Source organism: Equus asinus, chromosome 3 (genome assembly GCF_041296235.1).
Source record: "Equus asinus isolate D_3611 breed Donkey chromosome 3, EquAss-T2T_v2, whole genome shotgun sequence".
NCBI lineage: Eukaryota > Metazoa > Chordata > Mammalia > Perissodactyla > Equidae > Equus > Equus asinus.
In genome coordinates, this window is record NC_091792.1 from 41,229,934 (window position 1) to 41,253,064 (window position 23,131).

Sequence of the window (23,131 nt, forward strand, 5' to 3'; positions counted from 1 at the left end):
ACACCCACACACGCACAAAACGCATTTCTGTTACCTGTACGATGCGAGCACTGTAGAACCGGCCTTCAGACACTGACACCTGGTAAACGCTTTGCTCGAAGCGTGGCAAATTGTCATTCACATCTTGTATGGCGACTGCTACTTTGCTGTAGGCTCTATGCCCCCTACTTTCAGCTAAAACAATGAGTTGTACTTCATTTCTGACTTCAAAATCAAGAAACTTGGGTTCTTTCACAGTGAGTTCTCCTATTTTTAGTCCCATGGAGAAAATAAAATAAAAGAAAATGGTGTTGTAGTTATTATTTCAAAAGTGCTAAGTCCCCAGCGCCTAGCTCAGGGTCTGGCATACAGAAGGTATCCAATAATACTAGTTACATCCTCATATAAAAAGTAGAGGGGCTGGCCCGGTGGCACAGCGGTTAAGTTTGCACGTTCCACTTCTGCAGCCCGGGGTTTGCCGGTTTGGATCCCGGGTGCAGATGTGGTACTGCTTGGCACGCCATGCTGTGGTAGGCGTCCCACATATAAAGTAGAGGAAGATGGGCACAGATGTTAGCTCAGGGCCAGTCTTCCTCAGCAAAAAGAGGAGGATTGGCAGCAGTTAGCTCAGGGCTAATCTTCCTAAAAAAAAAAAAGAAAACACCAAAAACGTAGAACCAGGTTAGAGAAACTGACTCTTGGAGGTTTATGCCTTGCACAAGTTTCTCACCCAAATTAAGAAAATTCCTCCCCTGATACAATTTTCTTCTCTAGTTTCCACTCTGTTTTTCCTTCCCCTGTACTATCAAATTTCTTAATGACCATATTATTATTATTACTTTATTATCATGATTTACTTAGTTCTCACTGTCAGAAATTCCATCCAACAGAGATTCACTGAATGAGCACTGATTTAGAGTTTGAGAAACCTAACACCAAGCATCAATCCCAGCCCTGGCTACTTAATTGAGGCAAATTATTACCAGGTTCCACCACTACTAAGTTTGTGACCTGGAGTAAATTATTCAGGTTCTGTAGAGCTGGGTCTCCTCTTCTGTAAAATGGAGATATTAATGATGACTTCATAGTGTTGCCATGATAAATAATACAGTGCATATTTAGAACATTCTTTGCAGTGACATGATATAGATTCCAGTCTTCTACCCATGTTTCTCATCCCCTCCATCATCAGATATGGATTTATTATCTGTATAAGCTCCGAATTTAGAAAGAAAACATTTAATAGCCATGGACTGTTAGCAGTTTGATCATCTGGTGAAAGAACCTGTACTGTTTCTGGAAATATGGCCTGGAAGTCACAGTTCTTACTGCTCTGACCCAGCTTCTCTAGATAACCAACCTAGTCCAAGAAAACTTCAGGCTATCACGTACTTACCTGGATGCTAATGGGAATCATATCCGGTCCTAATATTCTAACTTTGATATTGAGTGTCTTGGGGGGATTTTTAGAGCTTCTATTCTGTGATTAAGAAAAACTGAATATTCATATTCTACGTGAAGAACTCACCACACTACCAGATTTAAAATTTCATAAACTCACTGTCATTTATTGTCATCAGATTTCAGTATTAATTCAGAAAACCAAACTACTTTTACAAACCACAGTCTAAGGTTGCCAACACCCCCCTGACAGAAAGTTTAGAGTGGATCTAACTATTGGCAGCTGGAGAATCATTTTGACTATTAAGATGCATTTTGATGAGCTGGTAACGAAAGACGCTGGTCTTTAGAAACCTGTGTGACACAAGAGCCGAGTCCACACCCCCAAAACGTCAGAGGAGCCCCAGCGTCAGAGGAGCCCCAGCCTGAGCTAAGTCCAAAGCTCTTATCTGGAGCTCCGTCTCCACCAAACAGAGCATTTAGCTCGCTATCATGTTCTGCTACTATTTGTAAAGGAAAACAAAAATAGAAACGTAACACTAAATTGCCAGTGTCACTCAGTAGAAAGCGTGCCAATTCTGGCACAGATCAAAGTGGAGTTTTTAATAAAAGGCTTGTGTTTAGGCTTTGATAATTGGAATTTTGCACTTGGAATGGATCTGCAGTTCTAATGCTTTCCTTGCTTGGTTTTTATTTTTGGCATAATAATTGGCGTATGCTGCGAAAGCTGTGCAAGTAGAAAAGACAATCACCAGCCTGAGACGATTCAAGGCTGGCACACCTACTACACCCACATTTAGCCTTGGATGATACATGCATATTTTTCTCAGAGACATCAAGGATTTACTGTTACCAGTGAGATGAAAGTAGCACTGGGCCCTGTGTAACAGGATGGGCAGAAGTTCACATTTCCTTCAATACCAGCTTCGTGTTCATTCTTCTATGTCAGTGTGTCAGTTACACAATAACTTGAGAATGAAACTAGTGATATTTTCCTTCTGATATATGTACATATACAGCTTTTGTCCAAGTTATAAAATACACATCAATATGAGACTAAGATTCTTCAAATGCTAAATGCTTGATAGCATAATCAGGTTACTCTTCAGCCAATTACAAACTGTGCATCTGCCTATGGACACACTCAAAGCAGAATGTGATAAATATTTATGTTATCCAAAAGCGTTTAAACTCTCTCCTGTTAAACAACATCCTTGAGTCACCGAGAGTTTGATCATTTTTGTTTTATGTTAATCTCCCAAATAATGGAATGAATACTACCATCTGTTATTTACACACACGTTAGTCAAACTCCAAAATTCTTGGTGGTTTGGACAGTGACTAGTAGATGTTTTTAAGCCAAAGTGACAGCAATTTTGGACACAAAAGCAAACCTCTGGTTTGTGACTGTGGAACACAAGGCAAACTCTGGCACAAATGGACAGAAAACGCAGTTCTCATCAGAGATCCATCTAATCATAATGTACTAAACCAATAACAAATAAATGGTTTTCTCATATTTTTACCCTTGAGAAAAGTGACCACAACCTTAGCGGTCAACTTTATTGATTTATCATGCACACTAGTTTTCTGTTTTAACTGATATATGGTTTAAAATATATATAATGTATAACCTATATTAAGTACCTTTAGACAAGTTTAACAATTATGTGACAAAGGTAGCATGAAAGATGAATTTACTATCATAATTAAAGATTTTTAAAAAGGTTTCTTGACAGCAGTAAACTATATAATAGAACAATCCTCATGATAAAAACGACTAAATAGTTTGGTAAATTTTATATATGTGTGTGTGTGTGTGTGTGTGTGTGTAATGAAATGCATTACTGAGTTGCTACTGTAGCAAGGAATCCTCAGAGGACAAAAAATAAATGAAGACAGTGACCCAGGGAGGTAAGCAAGCACTGAAATCTCATTTTTGTTCCAAGGATTTCTAACACAGCCCTCTTCCTTGAGATTTCTCTGATAGCTGCGCAGGGTGTGGAAAACAGGGGAAGAATCCTGAACCCTCAAAAGGTGAAGGGTCTACTAGGGTTAGAGTTACAGTTAGGGTCAGACCAGAATAAAGCTGTAAACCCTTATGCTCCAAATGAGTGACCAATATTAAAAAAACAAAAAATTAAAAATGGATGCACAGTAACTTGCTTTTCTTGACCTTGACGTTGGTTAGAAGGGACAAAAAAAGTTTCTGCTGAGAATTCATTAGGTAAAGCCTGAATGTATGGTAGCCATATATTACAGCTATATGTTTTTAAAACCCTCAACAATTAAGTTTAAGCTAATCTTTGTTTGATGATGTGTCCAGGTGATTTGTGGAAGGGAAAGTAAATCTTCTCTAAAGGGCACAAATTCAAGCCAGCCTTCAAAGAATCCTCAAAGAAAAGGTTTCAAGGACAATGGGCAGCTTATAGTTAATAAGCACAAGAATCACAGAGAAATAAGGCACCATGAATGAAAACTAGCAATTCCATAGATAGCAGAATAAATCTTCAAGGACTTAAGATGCTGGAATTATTGGACACAGAATACGTAATTATTATATATGTTTAAATATATATACAAAAAGAAACTTGGAAACCCAAACAAGGAACAAGAAATTATTTTTTTACAAGCCCAAGAAGAGTTGAAAAAGAACCTAAGAGAACTTCCGGAAATCAAAAATATAGCTCCCTAGACTGAAGAGAAAATGGATGAAGAGACGAAAAATACGAAAAAGAGATGTAGGAGAGGGTGATATGGCCCAATATTTGTCCAACTGGAGTTCCAAAAAAAGATACAAATAAATGGCATTTAGATCAACAGCTGACATGTTTTGTTTTGTTTTTCCTGAGGAAGACTCACCCTGAGCTAACATCCACTGACAATCCTTTCTTTTGTTTGAGGAAGATTAGCCCTGAAGTAACATCCATGCCAATCTTCCTCTATTTTGTATGTGGGTTGCTGCCACATCATGGCTGATGAGTGGTGTACGTCCACGCCTAGTGTCTGACCCCCTGAACCAAGACCACTGAAGCAGAATGTGCCGAACTCAACCACTATACCCCAAGGCCAGCTCCAACAGCTGACTTCTTAATATAACAATTGGAAACCAGAGAGAGTAGGATAATATCTTAAATACGATGGGAGGAAATAACTATGAACCTAGAGTCCTAAGTCCAGCAAAAATATCTTTTAAAAACAAAAATTAAATAAAGACAGTTTTAGACAACCAAAATCTGAGAAAATTTACTGCTACAGCCCTCACTAAAGGATGTACCACAGGCAGAAAGAAAATGATACTAAAGTCTGAGATGTAACAAAGAGCGGTTAGCAAAGAACAGATAAATCTACATTAAAATACTAATAATGCCTTATTTGAAAGAACTAAAATTGTGGTCAACAAAAGCCTATAAACTGAAAAAAGGATATTTGGAAATACAGAATTCTGAGTCTCTTGTATTATTCAGGAGCATGATATTGACTAATGTCAGACTTTAATTACATATGCTAAACTACACATGGGAACATGGTGATTTTCAGATAGAGCTTTCATATTCTGAATGTACAGAAAAATATCAGAATCAATAAGAGTTAATAAGTTCACTAGATACAAAATCAAAATATAAAAGCCAATTTCAAGTATATACATCAGTACTGTCAGATAAAGCACTTTTTCACTTACTTTAGCAAGAAAAAATATAAAGTATGTAAGCTAAATCTAACAAGAAGTATGTAAGCCTACTGTGGAAAAAATTAAAATTTTGTTAAAATATATTAAAGAAAAAAATTGGTGTGATTTTCTATATTATCTCTGGATTAAAAGACAATATTGTAAAGATATAAGTTTTCCCTAAACTGATATTTAGAATTAATATAATTCCAATAAAATTTCCAACAACCTAAACATCCATCGATGGATGAATGGATAAAGAAAATGTGCTGTATATATACAATGGTATGTTAGGCAATCTTAACAAAGGAGAGCCTGCCATATGTGACAATGTGGATGAACCTTGAGGACACTATGTTAAGTGAAATAAGCCAGTCATAGAAAGATAAATATTGCATGATTCTACTTATAAGAAGTATCTAAAATAGTCAAACTCATAGAAACACGGAGGAGTATGGCGGTTGCCAGGGGCCAGGAGGAGAGTGAAATGAGGAGTTGCTGTTCAATGAGTATGAAGTTCCACTTATGCAAGATGAATAATTCTAGAGATCTGCTATACAACATTGTGCCTATTTAATATAACTGTATTGTATACTTAAAAATTTTTTAAAAGAGTAGATCTCACGTTAAATGTTCTTACCATGATTTAAAAAGAAAATAAAAGAACCAAAACCAGAAAATTTTTAGTAGATGATTATTATCTATAATGCACAGCTATACAGGGCTTTGTGAGATTTGAAAGGAGGATGTTTTGGTCTGATGATTAAGTTACTTAAATTCTAGATTGGAGCTATATGATTTTTTGGACATTTTCTTTGTTAATTTGGGTGATGTTTTACCTGAAGTCAAATGTTCACGCTATGTGTTATATGGGTTACATGCATGAAAGCGTGGACAGCTATGCATCACCCAAAAATTTATGAATATATCTCCTTTCCTGGACAAAGAAATCCCAATAGGCTCGTGCATGTGTGTGTGTGTGTGTGTGTAAAACTTGATAAGTGGATACAATGATTTATATTAGAGCAGAGGGCCACTAACAGCTAATATACTCATGAAGAAGAACATGAGAATGGTGTAAATATTGGGAGTGGGACCGCTTCCCTGATAAGAAGATTTATTATAAAGCAATGAAATTAAGAAAGTGTGGTAGGTATTGGTGTGTGGGTAGACAAAAAGATGAATGGAAATGGGGTTGAGAGTCAAGTAAAGAGCCTTGGAAACATAACATATGACAGTGGTGGTACTGCAGATCACAGAGGAAGGTTATTGCCATTGGAAAAACTGGCAATCCTCATTGGGAAAAAAAAGAAAAGGAAAGGAAAAGAAAGAAAAGTTATCCTTAACCTGTGTAAAACACAAAATCAACTCTAAATGCACTGAAGATATAAATGCTAAACACAGGGAAATTATAAAATTTTAAAAGACAGTGTGAGAAAATCTTTATGATCTCAGGGTAGGGAAGAATTTCTTAAACAACTTACAAAAAGGGCAAATCATAAAGTAAAAGACTGATTAATTCTACCTCACTAAAATCAAAACATGCCAATAAGAGAGTGAAAGACAAGCCATAAACTGTAAAAAATATTTGCAAAAAAACAAAGGGTAAACACTAATAAAATATGTTAAAAATTCTCACACTGCAGAGAGAAAAACACAAACAACCCAGTAGAAAAATAGGCAAAAGATATCAACATGCAGTTCACATAGGAAAACACAAGAATGGCCAATAAACTATGAAAAAATGCTCCAATTCACTAATAAAGGAAACGCAGATTACAACCACAGTGAGACAGCATTTCACACCCAGCAGACAGCTACAGAAAGTAGTATGTGAACCATGATAGCTCTCATTCAATGCTGGTGGGATGTCAAGTGGAATGACAAACCATATGCCCAGCCTATACTCTAGGGCCTACAGCACTTACATTTGCACCAGAGACACATATGAGATTGTTTCTAACTGCGCTTGTCATTATATTCCCAGCCAAGAAAACTTCACTATCCATCAACAGTAGAATGGATAAATAAGTTGTGAGATAGGCTTACAACATAGTACCATAAAGAAATGAACATGAAAGAACTCCATCTACACATATTAACATGAATGAATCTAATTTTGAATAAAAAAATCTAAAACCAATAGAATATATAGAGTATAAAGCCATTTATATAAAATTCAAAAATAAGCAAAATTAAACACTTCAATTGTGTAGGAACACATTTACTATAAGTCACAAGGTTATTGATTATCCTTGAACTTGGGACATTGGTCATCTTGGGGTAGTGGAGAGAAAGGATGCAATCAGAATAGGGCACAAAGGGAGCACTGATGATAGTGGTTGTGTTCTATTTTATATCCTTGGTGGCAGGTACATATCATTCTTTGCTATCCCCCTTTAATGTGTACATCATGGTTAATACACTAAACTAGAGTAAAAATGTTGAGCAAAAAAATCAAGTCATAGAAGAGTACCTTCGGCATGATTTCTATTATGATGTTTAAATCAAGGTAAAACTAAATAACACATTGTTTAGGGATTCAAACACAGTGAGAAAATTATAATGAATAAAAAGCAATGATTAATACCAAATTCAGATTACTGATTACATATTACTTCTGGGGTGAAAGAAGAAAGACATGAGAGGGAAGTGACACACAGGGGCTTCCTGAGTTTGGAATAAGTCTCATCTCTGGAAATGGATGGTAAGTACATGTGGTTTTTCTTTTTGGTTTTTTGTGTTTTTTTTTTGGAGGAAGATTAGCCCTCAGCTAACCACTGCCAGTCCTCCTCTTTTTGCTGAGGAAGCCTGGCTCTGAGCTAACATCCGTGCCCATCTTCCTCTAGTTTATACGTGGGACGCCTACCACAGCATGGCTGCCAAGCAGTGCCATGTCCGCACCCGGGATCCGAACCAGCGAACCCCGGGCCGCCGGGAAGCGGAACGTGCGAACTTAACCGCTGCACCACCGGGCCGGCCCCAAGTACACGTGTTTTTATTTTACTCTTGTCCATTAAACAGTTTTCTATGTCTTAACATGTCATCTTGTAGCTATTTCTTAAAATAGCTACAAGTCCATTCTGTGGAGGACCTCTTTGGACTAACCCTAGGCATATTTTATCTGCATTTTAATGAGAGACTCTAGAAAAAATAAGGCCAAGCCTGGGCCACATTAGGAGCGAGGTGGAAGAAGGACTTGGGTAGCCTGGGAAAATGTGCCAACTCTGCTACTCTCCCTTTTCCTAAAAGTTCCAACCTCAGCCCCCTTTCCCAGAACCCTCAGACACCTGGACTGCTAGACACTTAAAGCTGATGATGTTCAGAAGCGGCCCTCTTGCCACCAGGCTTCCCGCACCACCCTTTAACCAAATGATGGGGCGAAGAGATGAAGACTTGTAGCAAGCTACCTCAGAAAGGCTGCTCGCCGAAGGCTGTGCAGACCAAAAAGTCGTAATACTACCCTGGATGAGAAAGCATTTGCTTAAGAAATTACCCCCTCTCGATTCTTCCCATGTGCATGTAGTACAGATTATACAAGGCGGTTGTATGGTAATACAGAAATTATTAAAAACATTCTTCTTGAGGTTTGACAACAAAGCAGTAGATATGTATCTACTACATAGTTGTTAGTCAAAAAAGTATGTTTCAAATAATCAATTGGTATTCATTTAAAACACAATAATGGTCTTATTAAAGCTAAATTTAATACATGCTGTATTTGGAAGTAATTTCTTTACCACCACATAGAAACCTTTCCAGCTGTCCTTTTTTGTTGCATTGTTGACATTCAGTGGCAAATTAGAAGATCCTCTGATGAGAATTCCCTAAGGCTAGACATGTGTGCTTATTTTTAATTCAAACTCAGTATCGATGATCTCCCTACTACTTCTCCAATTCTCCCAAATAGATGAGTAAATTATGAGTAGAAACTAATTTATCTTAAAAACTCGAAGGGTAGGATAGGTACTAATTCGGAAATGTGAAGATAGAACTCTCAGCGAGTACATGTAAACAAACAAATAGTTCCTGATTTCCCACGATTTTTCATCAGCTCTCATAAAAAACTCTTTCTTATTTACCTTGTAAATTATTGACCTTTAACAATTTCTACCTTTCAAATTTTGAGTTTCCTTTGCAGAAGTATTTCTTCTTAGTAATGCTAAATGGAGCAGGAAATAAAGCCCCTATAGGGTTGAGAAGGATTACCTGAGTTGGAGCACAGGGAAAAAACTCCATCTTCATTTCCACTAAAAATTGAATATTTAATGCTGTTTCGTATTGAGTCAGGAGCAAAAGCTTTTACAGTCACAATAGAAGTACCTGTAGAAATTAGGTTAAAAAAAAAGGACTTTAGGAAAAGAAAATTTCAGGGGAAAACAAGAGCAAACACTAGGTATTTATTATTTGCCTCCTAGATTTTCATTTGTTCATTCATTCAGTGATTACTTACTGAGTGTCTTCAACAAGCCAGCTTCCACGCTAGGTGCTAGAGACATAGTGACAAAGAAGATAGAAAAGATCTCTGTCCTCATGGTGGTTATTAACTGATGAGAGGAGACAGACAACTAACCATTAAATAAATACATAATCGAGGTATATTTCAGATGTACTAAGTTCCCTGGAAAGAAATAAACAAGGTTATGTGTTAAAAAATACTTCTTTTGAGGGGGGAGGAGAGCAGTCTTTAGAGGTCTCAGAAGAATGACACTCCAGTTGAATCCTGAAGCATGAAAAATCATAGGAAGAGCCAGAGGAAAAGGATTCTAGGAGACGGAACAGGAACCGCAAGGCCCTGGGCTGGAGAAGGGCTTGGTTTGGTCAAGCACAGTGAGCAGGGGAAAGGTGGAAAGCGAAGATAGCATCTAGGTGGGCAGGAGTCAGATTCCATTCTAAGTGCAATGGGAAGTCATGGGAGCATTTTTAAGGAATGAAGTAAAATAATCTGATTTACTTTGAAAAGATATCAATCTGATTGCTGTGTGGAGAACAAAGAGGAGTAAAAATGGAGCAGAGAGGCCAATTAAGATAATACTGTAATGGTCGAAGCAATGACCTAGGATTGTGAGGGGGGAGATAGAAAGAAGCAGATAGATTAAAGACATATTTTGCACACTTCCCTAAACATTGGATGGGATGTAGGAAAGGAGGTCACAGGAGTATAAATATAAGAAATTTCCCTTCAACCAGTTTCCAGTAGAGTTGTAAGTAAAAGCAACTCAACTAGAGAGTAACGGAGGTCTTAACTGCATAATAGCGACTCATTCAAGAATTAAGACAGGGAAGGAAGAGTCAAGAGACAACTTGAAGGAAAAAAACGGAAATTGAGTTAGATGTAGGAATTAGGGAAGAAGGAAGTCATTTCAGATTATAGGGAACAGATTGATTACCATCATGAAAAAAGAATTAGCAGCACTGATAGTGGCAATAAGACAACTGGCGTAATCAATTGGAATTTCACTGGAAGGGTTCCCAAGAATCTACTTGGGCCCCAAGTTAGCATTTTGCTGTCTTCATTTGTAACATCTTGTTCCCTTTGTTACTCATCTCTGCTTTGCTCCCTGTCCTGGTTGTCCATTTGTCTCACTCCTATGAGTACGTGTATTGTTTTTTTTAAAGTATTTTTTACTTAATAAACTTTATTAAGGTAAAATTTACATACAATGATATACACATATTTTAAGTGTACAGTTCTATGAGTTTTGACATTTATATACACCTGCGTAACCACCATCATGATCAAGATGCAGAGTAGTTCTAACTCTCCAAAAAGATCCCTCATGCCTTTCTGCAGTCAGTTTTCTCTTACTTCTGGTCCCAGGAAATCACTAATATGCTTTCTTTAATTCTAGATTAGTCTTTGCCTTTACAATTGCCAACCATACAGTATCTGGCTTCTTTTGCTCAGTATAACTTTTTTGAGAATAAAGCATATTATTCTGTGTATTAAAAGGCTGTTCCATTTTTACTGCAGAGTAGTATTCTACTGAATGGACATACCACAATTTGTTTATCCATTCATTTATATATGGACATTGGGATTGTTTTCAGTTTGGGGCTATTATGAATAAAGCTGCTATGAACATCCATGTAAAAGTGTTTGTGTGGACACATGTTTTCATTCCTTGTGGTTAAATGCCTGTGACAAGTGTATGTTTAACTTTATAAGAAACTGTCAAACTGTTTTCCAAAGTGGTTGCACCATTTTACATTCCTGCTAGCAACATATGAGAATTCCAGTTGCTCCACATCCACTGGTATTATCAGTCTTTTTAATTTTAGTCATCCTAATGGATGTGTAGTAGTATCTCACTGTGGTTTTAATTTTAATTTCCCTGATGTCTGATGATGTTGAGCATCTCTTCATGTGCTAATTGGCCATTTCACTCCCTTTTTAAATTCATCTTTGCTTTTGACTTCTTGTTCTCTACTCATCCACCACTTCTGAGAAACTTTTTAATAGTTCTTTCCTGGTCCTAGCCCTCTTGTCTTAGGCCTATAATTTACAGCATCTACTTTAGACTCCCACTCTGGCAATGACTCCTGCCTCTCCTCTTACATTCATTCTGCCCTATAGTATGCCATCTATTGGCAGAGGTAGGCATGTTGTACTGAGTGGAGAGGAAAGGGAAAGAAGGGGACTCTGTCGGAGGCTCTCTGGCTGCTGAATATGCAGCAGTCGGGGCCTGATATAAGATGTTTTCAGCAAAGCGTTAAGAGAAAAAGTGAAAGGAAACATTTTATAAGGAAAGAGGTATTAACATGGTGTCAGAAATAAGTACAGAGCAGGGCTCATTAACTCAGATTCCTTTGGGTGGAAGCAAGAAGCACAGACAAATGAAGGAGCCAGATGAGTGGCGGAGGCCAGACACTGCCTGATACACCTAAGGCACTCAGCCTCAGCTCATCACTGCCAGCAGGGAGGGTGGGCTCTAGGATGCTTGAGATTCTGGTCTTTTCAAGAGAAGCTCAAAAATTCCTATTTATTTTCATATAAAATCTCCCAATTCCTAAATGTGAGAAAATAATTTAATTTAGGGAAAAAAATATAAGAGACCACATAGGTTGAACAAAGAACAGCTGTGGCCTGACTACAATTCTGAGTCTGCCCAGTGACCATCCCCAATGGAGAAGATGAACCTCTCTTTTTTGTTTTCAGCCCTTCTAGCACTTAGATGGTGGCACTAATATGCCACCCATGGACTTGCACTGAACACACCTGAAGACTGATCTCATTTCTCTCAGTTGGACTAAACTCCATGAGAGCAGAGGAGGTTTTCTATATATTTGCATTCTATGTATTTCTCTAACTCTAGATTAGTTTGGCCTTTAAAATTTCACACACTTGCAAATCATACAGTAGTTGTATTGTTTTGCTTGGCTCCTTTTTTGAGAATCAAGCATGTTGTTCTGTGTATCAAAAGTTTGTTCCTGTGTCCATAGTAGGTGCTTAATAAGTATGGGAAGAAGGGAGGTAGGAAAGGAGACAGAGGCAGTAAGGGAGGAGGTGGTCACCAGCATTTTCTAGCTTGAGAGATTCGCAAAATGCTTCTCTGCCCACAGGACCCTTCTAAACCAACAGCGACCTTTTAAAAAAATCATTCATGGCTAAAATAACACATCTGATAGTGGGATTTGCAGTAGTTTTTTAAAAAGTAGCACCTATTCAAGATCTCTGTTGGATCTCCTCATTAAATCCTACTGTGCACTTCCCAGGAAATAAGCTTGAAACCTCTTCAGCTAGAGGTTAGTGAAAACGATTTGTACGCTATTTTTTTTCTGGATACTTAAAAAGAAGAGAAGAAAGAAATGACCCTGGAACAGAAAATATTTTCCGCTTTTCAACACTTAACACTCAGAGAAAAATGCAATGATCACTATGAATATTGAAGGAAACAAGTATGTGATATTGTCCGCAAAACTGAAAATTCAGCGAAAATGCGGTGAAAAAGGCATAAAACAGAATTCATTATGGAGAAAGAAGAGGAAAACTGAAACTGGATATATTACTCTCTTTAAAAACATTATGTTTAACATAAACTGGACAAAGTTTGAAAATCTTTTTTCACATCTTCCAAATGGTTGTTCTTTTCAAGCCAGTTATGAAGTCATTTAGTGACAAAGTGAAGGATTTTAATTAATCATGGTGGAATCAAGTTGCTACAGATGTTGAGAACTCTTCCAAATTGCATTATAATCAGATGCTTATTTTACTACATTTCAGGAGGCATACTGTTAATATAAAAACGTCTTACATTTTTGGTAGGACTATGCCTTCACAGTAGTGTAGTATATTTTATCTTCAGTGCTCAGTCATAATTCTCTGCTTCCTGATACAATTTATTTTTTAAACACAGGAAATCTTATTTCAACTAGCTTGTCATACCTTCTTAAGAATGGCAGTAAGAAGAGAAACAGCCATGCAGGCAAGATGTACAATCTTGTTGATGGCCTTTCCTTCATGGGTTAGGATACTCATTATATGCCCAGTTACAAAAGAACACATGCAGATTGCTTGCATGTAAAAGAACGAAGATGAGTATAGAATTGCAAATAAGAATCACATATGGCTTCTCTCATAAAAGGAAGAATCCTATTTTTATTGCAAGTAAAAGGTTCATAATATCAAATGAAATGGTAGCACACGAAGAATTTCATTCAATGAAAGTACTTCAAACTGGATGCTAGAGTCAGCAAAGAGCTCCAAATATTTATAGATGTTCTTCCTCTGATGAAGTTTAAATTTGAGACTACCTGAAAAAAGAGGAAAGGGCCTTGAGTCCTTCTAGGTCGTGGCTTACTGTGCACATTTTACATTAAAGTCTGTCTCTGGGCGTCTAAATAAAACTAACAATTGCTGCTCATTTCACATCAAGGTAGAAATGGTAAAATATGAAAGCCAACACTGTAACTTCAATTCCCGGGAGGTAAGTGAAACAAATAGATGAATTTACTTTTTACATTTTCAGGTTTTCATGGATTTCACTTTAAGTCTAACATTGCATCAGAAAAGTGTAATATGCTTAATGTTCTTGTTTTTTACTTCTTTACAGAAATGCAGTTAAAAAACTAATATCACCTATATCAGCAATGAGCCATTCTTTTAAAAGCAGACTTATACAACAATTAATGCTTATGACTATAAAAATCAATAATTATGGAAATAGTTAAGTAAAATAATTATGAAAACATTTCATTCAGAGCCGTCCATGAGCAAATAATTCTAGAGTTTTATTTTTGTTATTTCTAAGCAATGCAAACATATTCTTATTGACAATTGGGGAAACACTTAAGACTTAAGAGAAACAGGTGTTTTAAACTTTTGGATGATTTTGAATGATCTGTTCTCTCTTAAATGTCCAGTCACTGAAACGCTGAACATATTTCAATCATTTAAGAAGAAAAGTTGGGAATGATCTCAGCAGGATGGCGGAATAGAAAGCCCTTGACCCCATCCTCCCCAAAGACACCGACTTAAGAATAACAATACATAGTCCAAAAAGCCTTTATGAAAACTTCAGGCCAAAAGGGAGTGGGATGATATATTCAAAGTGCTGAAAGAAAAAACTGCCACCAAGAATACTATAGCCAACAAAACTGCCCTTCAAAGAAGAAGGAGAAATAAAGACCTTCGAAGGTAAACAAAAGCTGAGAAATATCAGCACTAGATCTGCCTCAAAAGAAGTGCTAAAGGGAGTCCTTCAAATTGAAGTGAAAGAAAGCATATAAAAATAACATGAAAGCATATAAAAATAAAAACTCTCTGTAAAAGGTAAACATATAGACAAATACCAAATCCTGTAACACTGCAATGCTGGTACATAAATAACTTGTAGTTCTGGCATAGAATTTAAAAGATAAAGACATAAAAAGTAACTATAACTATAAAACTATGTTAATGGATACAAAATACAAAAAGATGTCATTTGTGAAATTGGTAACACAAAGTGAGAGGGAGAGTTTTGTATGTGATTGAAGTTAGGTTGTTACCAGTTTAAAATAGATTGTTAAATCTATAAGATGTTTAATATAATTCCCATGGCTACCACAAAGAAAATACCTATAGAAGAAACACAAAAGAAAATAAGAAGTGACTCAAAGCATGTCACTACAAAAAATCAACAAAACACAAAGGAAGGCAACAAGAGAGGAAAAGAAGGACAAAATAACTAGAAAACATACAGAAAACAATTAAAAGATGGTAATACTAGGTCCTTTTCTATCAGTAATTACTTTAAACGCAAATGAGTGAAATTCCCCAATCAAAAAACATAGAGTGACTGAATGGATAAAAAAAAGAAGATCCAAAACTATATGCTGTCTATAAGAGACTCATTTTAGACCTAAGGACACACATAGGCTGGAAGTGAAAGGATGGAAAAAATATTCCATGCAGATGGTATACAAAAGAGAATGGTGGGTAGCTAGACTTATGTTAGACAAAGCAGAGTTTAAGTCAAAACTGTCACAAGAAACAAAAAAGGACATTATATAAAAAAGGTTTATTCACCAGGAAGATATATCAATTATAAATACATATGCACCTAACAGCAGAGAACCCAAATATACGAAACCAGCATTGACAGAATTGAAGGGAGAAATAAATAGTAACACACTAATAGCAGGATATTTCAATACACCACTTTCAGTAATGGATAGATCAATCAGCCAGAAGATCAATAAGGAAACAGAAGACTTGAACAACATTACAGGCTAATTGGACCTAACACACATATACAGAACACTCCACTCAACAACAGCAGAATACACCTTCTCAAGTCTATTACACATTCTCAAGTGTGTCCTCAAGTGCACATGAAACATTCTCTAGGACAGGTCACAGGTTAGGCCACAGAACAAGTCTTAACAAACATAAAAAGATTAAAATTATACCAAGTATCTTTTCTGACTACAATGGAAAGAAACCAGAAATCAATAGCAAAGGAAAACTAGAAATTTCACAAATACATATAAACTAAATAAAACACTCTTGCATAACTAATAGGTCAAAGAAGAAACCTAAAAGGAATTTAGATAACATCTTGAGACAGATGAAGGGAAAACACAACTTGCCAAAACACGGGATGCAGCAAAAGTAGTACTAAGGGGGAATTTTATAGTGGTAAAAGCCTACATTAAAAAAGAATAAAGACCACAAATCAACAACCTAACTTTATACCCAAGGAACCAGAAAAGGAATAAACCAAAAACAAAGTTAGCAGAAGAAAAGAAATAATAAAGATTAGAGTAGAAATAAATGAAAGCAGAAAAGGAAAAAAAAATCAATGAAACTAAGAGTTGGTTTTTTTAAAAAAAAGATCAACAAAATTGACAAACTCTAAGCTAGACAAAGAAAAAAAGTGAGAAGTCTCAACAAAAATCAGAAATGAAAGAGGAGACATTACAACTGATGTCACAGAAATAAGAAGTACCATATGAGACTACTATGAACAATTATATACCAACAAATCAGATAACCTAGAAGAAATGGATACATTTTTAGAAACACACGCGCTACCAAAACTGAATCATGAAGAGAAAAAAATCTGAACAGATCCATAACTTGGTCTGGGGTGGGGTCTGAGATTCTGCATTTCTAACAAATTCCAAGGTGATACTGTTGCTGCTGGTTTATGGACCACAGTTTGAGTAACAGCAAAAAATGCGACACACCCAGAGGGCCCTATGCAGAGTTCAGAAAATTTCACCCATTAAGAAGATTCTAATACTGTATTTGTCAATATAACCTAATGTATAAGGAGATTGAATCAGTAATCAAAAACCTCCCAATAAAGAGGACCATATGGCTTCACTGGTGAACTCTAGTGAACATTTAAATTAACACCAATCCTTCTCAAACTCTTCTAAAAATCTGAAGAGGAGGAAATACTTCCAAACTCATTTAACTAAGCCAGCATTACTCTGATACCAAAACCAGACAGAGACACTACAAGAAAAGAAATCTCCGTGAATATAGATGCAAAGGTCCTCAGTAAAATACTAGCAAACTGAATTCAACAGCACATTAAAAGGATTAAATGCCATAAACAAGTGGGATCTATCCCTGGGATGCAATCATGTTTCAACATATGAAAATCAATCAAATGCAATAAACTACAGAATATTAACAGAATAAAGGACAAAAATCATATGATCATCTCGATAGATGCAGAAAAAGTGTTTTACAAAATTAAACACTCATGATAAACACTCAATAAACTAGGAATATAAGGAAATTACCACAACTTAATAAAGGCCATGTAAGAAAATCCCACAGATGAGTATGCCTTTCCACTAAGATCAGGAACAAAACAAGGATGCCCACTCTCATCATTTCTATTTCACGTAGTACTAGAAGTCCCAGCCAGAGAAATTAGGCTTTGAAATAAAAGGCATCCAAATCAGGAAAGAAGTAAAATGATCTCTGTTCTCAGATGACATGATCTTACACGCAGAAAACCGTATAGTTTCCACACCAAAAACACCCTGTTAAAACTAATAAATGAATTCAGCAAAGTTGCAGGATACAAAATCAATACGCAAAAATCAATTGCATTTCTATGCACTAACAATGCAGAATCTGAAAAAGAAATTAGGAAAACAATCCTATTTACAATAGCATCAAAAAAAAAAAATACTTAGGAATAAACTGAACCAATGAGGCAAAACTCTTGTACACTAAAAGTTACCAAACATTGCTGAAAGAAATTAAAGAAGGCAAAAATAAATGGAGAGACATCCTGTGTTCACGGAGTGCAACAATTTTCAAAACTGTTAAAATGGCCAAACTACCCAAAACAATCTACAGATTCATGCAATCCTTATCAAAATCCCATGGCATTTTTTTGCAGAAGCAGAAAAAAGAATCCCAAAATTCATATGGAATCTCAAAGTACTCTGAATAGCCAAACAATCCTGAGAAAGAAAAACAAAGCTGGAGGCCTTACACTTCCTGACTTGAAAACATATTACAAAGCTACAGTAGTCAAAACAGTATGGTGCTGGCATAAAGATAGACATATAGACCAATCAAGCAGAACGGAGATTCCAGAAATAAACCCTTGCATATATTTTCAAATGATCTTCAACAGGGTGCCAAGGCTACACAATGGGGGAAAGAGAGAGTCTTAAACAAATGACATTGGGAATACTGGATATCTATATGCAAAAGAATGTATTTGGACTCTTACTTTACACTATATTCAAAACGTAACTCAAAATGGATTAAAGAACTAAGTGTAAGACCTGAAACTGTAAATCTTCTAACAGAAAACATAAGGGGAAAGCTTCATGACATTGAATTTGGCAATGATTTCCTGGATATGACAGCAAAAGTACGGCAACGAAAGCAAAAATAGATGAATAGGACTACATCAAAATGAAAAGACTCTACACAGCAAAGGAAAGAATCAGTGAGATGAAAAGGCAACCTACAGAGACGGAGACAATATTTGCAGACCATTTATCTGATAAGGGATTAATATCCAAAATATGTAAGGTACTCCTACGACTCAATGGCAAATTTGAAATAACTTAAGTAAAAAATGAGCAAAGGGCTTGAATAGATATTTCACCAAAGAAGACATACAAATGGCCAACACATATATGAAAAGATGCTCAGCATCACTTATTATCAGGAAAATGCAAATCAAAACTACAATGAGATATCACCTCACACTGGTTAGGATGGCCACTACCAAAAAACACAAGCAATAACGAGAGTTGCTGAGGATATGGAGAAATTGGAACTCTTATGCACTGTTGATGGAAATGTAAAATATTGTAGCCACTATGGAACACAGTATGGAGGTTCCTTTAAAAATTAAAATTAGAGGGACCGGCCCGGTGGAGCAGCAGTTAAGTTTGCATGTTCCGCGTCTCAGCAGCCTGGGGTTTGCCAGTTCGGATCCTGGGTGCGGACATGGTGCCGCTTGGCAAAAAGCTATGCTGTGGCAGGCATCCCACATAGAAAGTAGAGGAAGATGGGCAGGGCTGTTAGCTCAGGGCCAGTCTTCCTCAGCAAAAAGAGCAGGATTGGCAGTAGTTAGCTCAGGGCTAATCTTCCTCAAAAAAAAAAAAATTAAAATTAGAATTAACCCATGATCCAGAAATCCCACTTCTGGGTGTATCTCCAAAGAACTGAAAACAGGACCTCAAAGAGATATTTGCACTTCTGTGTTCACTGCAACATTATTTACAATAGCCAAGAGGTGGAAACAAACTAAATGTTCCTTTGATGGATGAATGGATAAAGAAATGTGATGTATACATACAATGGAATATCATTCAGCCTTAAAAAAGAAGGAAATCTTGTTATATGCTGCAACAAGGATGAACCTTAGGGACATTATGCGAACAAACCAGTCACAAAAAGACAAACAGTGCATGACTCCACTTAATATGAGGTATGTAAAGTAGTCAAACTGTTGGAATCAGAAAGTAGAATGGTGATTTCCATCAGCTCAGGGGAATGAAGAGTTGTTGTTCAATGTTGTTTGGTTTTGCAAGATGAAAAAGTTCTAGAAATCCATTGCACAATGATGTACATACTATTAACACTGCTGTACTATACACTTAAAAATGGTTAAGATGGTAAATGTTATGTGTTTCTTACATAATAGAAAAAGAAGAGTTGATTTTCCCCTCCCACCTTCCTATCATCAGAAATGACTGACCATATGTTACTAAAGCTTTCCAGAAAATTCACCCCTGGGATGAGACAAAGCATGGAAAATGTATGCTCAAAATGAATAAGCTTCCAAAATTTGTGAACAGATGAAAACCATGCTTTAAAATATAAATGGTATGCAATCTTGAACACATTTGTTTTTGTGAACACCTAAGGAAATAATAGAGGAAGCCATAAAAAGTGCTTATTGACTTTTATGAGCTTTAGAAAAGGAGAGATGTGGAAGAAAATGAACACAGAATTAACACATGCAATGAGAAGTAAACAGAATTGACTGTCTGAAATATATTTTTAATGGGATTACAGATTTTAGTGGGAAAATTTTTTAAAAGGAGTAATTATCTATAAATGGCTGCATTTAATCACTTAAAAATGTACTCATAACAACTTAAAGAAAGGCAGGTATTAAAATGACCCTTTGATGTTTCTACTATCTCTCTAATTTTGTAATTTACAGAAGGTTATATTTAAAACAAGAGCTTGAGAATTTTCAGCATTGCTTCAATGTTGCATCAGATTCCAGATCTTGCCTGTGGACCTGGTGCTGCTGATCTCCTCACTCCCAGCCATTCCCCGCCTGGGCTGCATCTCAGGTTAATAATAACACGTCAGATTCCCTGCATTTTCAAGAGCTGTCCTGATTCTCCTTTCCAGCTCCTGGTACCCCAGAGCCAACCAGAATCCAGAACCTGCACATGTCCAGAAATGAAGATTGCACAATTTCCCTATATGAGTGATTCTCAACTTAGGTTATGAGATACCTGGCACATTTCCAAGCATTTCAAGAAACAAAGCAAATGTCTCCAAAAGAAATCTTAAAATTACATTTCACTCAAAGAAATGCCTTTTAAGATGATTTTAGTTGCCACATAAGTACCATAATATGCTATTTAATGATTCCATTTGATTGTCACAGCAGCTCTTCAGGGGGACAGTATTGTTATCCTCAGATAATCTGAAACCAGGGTTATACATCTACAAACAATAGATGCTAATTAACAACAAAAATTAAAGAAAGGAAATCCTGATATTTCTAATAAATATTTTATTCTGGTTTTGATTTAAATGTAAATGAAAGTTCTTTGTAAACTTTGAAGTCCTATATCACAAATGACCAAATCTCTTCCAGCTTTCAAAAACAAAACAAAATACTCCTCCGATCTTCAGGGTCCTTCAGACTATTACCACAGTCCCTCTTTTCCTTCATAGCCAAGCCTTGTTAAAAAGGGACTGAATTGGGGAGGTGACATAAGCAACACGGCAGGGTGAGCTGTTCCCTTTATCTCTCCCGCTTTGAAATACAACTAAATAAGCATTCATTGACCCATGGAGGATACACACACAGCACAACAGGACACCTGAGAGACCCACACAGCTATACATCTGAAAGTGGATGGACTTTCTCTTGAGAAGTGACAGAGAGACGTGACCTCTCCCCTCCCTCCCTGGGCAGCCGTGTGCCTGCACCCTAAAGCTCTCATGGCTGGCACAAATGTCCATAGTATTGCCACTGCCCCAAAAGTGGAAATGTGCCCCGGCATGACTGTGGGAAGGGGGGGCAGCAGACCAGGGCCCATGAGCAAACACTTTCCCAGATGGTGGGAAAGCTCACTCTGCCACTGTGGTCCCAATGAGAGGCTCAGGCTTGGACCCCATAAAGAAGTCCCATCCACCAAGCACAGTGGCCAGCTTGACCATAAGAAGAGATGGTGGCAGATATACACACATGCTAATGCTTTCCTAGCCCACACGAGCACCCGTAGTACCCCTGTAGGCCCACAAGTGAGAACGCACCTTGGCAAGGGGCCAGCCATGAGCCCAGGTACAAACACTTTCCTGGCTGATGGGATCATCCACCGTACCCACACAACTTCCAGCAGACGAGGGGAGGATCAGAAACACAGTTACTGCTTCCCCCCAGTGGTTGCAGGTGGAACCTGTGACCTGTTACTACCACAAATGCCTGGTAAAGATTAGTTCATCAAACGCCATGAGAAATTACAGCAACAATTCACAGCAGAAGAACAATGACAAGTCTCCAGAAAACAACCCTGAAGTCACAGAAATTTACAATCTAAATGAGAGAAAATTCAAAATACCTGTCATAAAGAAACTAGATGAGTTACAAGAAAACTCAGAAAGATAGTTCAATGAGCTCAAGGATAAAATTAATGAGAAGAAAGAATACTTCACCAAAGAGATTGAAACTATTAAAAAAAAAGTAGAAATTCTGGATATGAAGAATATAATTAATGAGATAAAAAATAATCTAGAATCCTTGAAAAACAGAGCTGACATTATGGAAGAAAGAATTAATGAGTTAGAGGATAGAAGTATAGAAATGCTTCAGGTGGAGGAGGAGAGAGAGCTAAGATTTTTAAAAAATGAAGGAATTCTTTGAAAAATACCCAACTAAATTAGGAAAAGCAACATAAGAATTAATGGTATTCCAGAGGGAGAAGAGAGGGAGAAAGGAGCAGAAATCTTGTTAAAAGAAATAATAGCTAAAAACTTCCCAAACTTGGGGAAAGAACTGGACTTACAAATAAATGAAGCTAATATAACTCCTAATTATATCAATGCTAAAAGGCCTTCTCCAAGGCATACAATAGTAAAACTAGTAAAAGTCAATGACAAAGAAAAAATATTAAGAGCAGCAAGGCAGGAGAAAATAACCTACAAAGGAACTCCTATCTGGCTTTCAGCAGATTTCTCAGCAGAAACCTTACAGGCTAGGAGAGAATGGAATGATATATTCAAAATACTGATAGACAAAACTTTTCAGCCAAGAATACTCTATCCATGGAAACTATTCTTCAGATACAATGGAGAAATAAAAGCTTTCCCAGATAAAAAAAAGCTGAGAGAGTTCATTGCCACTAGTCTTCCCCTACAAGAAATGATTAAAGATGTCCTCATACCTAAAAAAAAAGGCAAAGGTCTAGAAAGCTTTGAGCAAGGAGATAAATAGACAGACAAAATAAGAAAACTGCAGCTCTTTTCCAGAACAGGGTAGTAAATACTTAATTATAACTTAAAGGGTAAAGGGAAGGAAAGCATCAAAAGTAACTATAAACACTTCAACTTAGTTATAAACTCAGAACACAAAACAGAATAATTTGTGAAAACAATAACTCACAAGGGAAAGAAGAAAGGGATGGAGCCTGCTTAGGCTAACGGAGATAAGAGGCTATCAGAAAATGGCCTGTCTCATCTACAAGATCTTTTATACAAACCTCACAGTAACCACTAAACAAATATCAGATCAGAACTACGATACATACGAAAAGAGAAAACTGAGAAAATCTCCACAGAAAACCACCAAAATGAAATGGCAGTAAGAAATAAACAGGAAGAGAAACAACGGAAATATATAGCAACCAGAAAACAAG

General features: G+C 36.7%; 1 protein-coding gene across 1 annotated transcript in view; it reads right to left on the minus strand.

Moving 5' to 3' along the window:
- Nucleotides 1–23,131, minus strand: part of DCHS2 (dachsous cadherin-related 2) — a 241,967-nt gene that overhangs the window by 25,731 nt on the left and 193,105 nt on the right. The window contains exons 14-15 of the mRNA XM_070504944.1: nucleotides 9,260–9,373; nucleotides 35–246 (exon numbers count right to left, since the gene is read on the minus strand). Of these exons, the coding sequence (XP_070361045.1) occupies nucleotides 35–246; nucleotides 9,260–9,373 (326 nt within the window). The remainder of the gene's footprint in view (nucleotides 1–34; nucleotides 247–9,259; nucleotides 9,374–23,131) is intronic.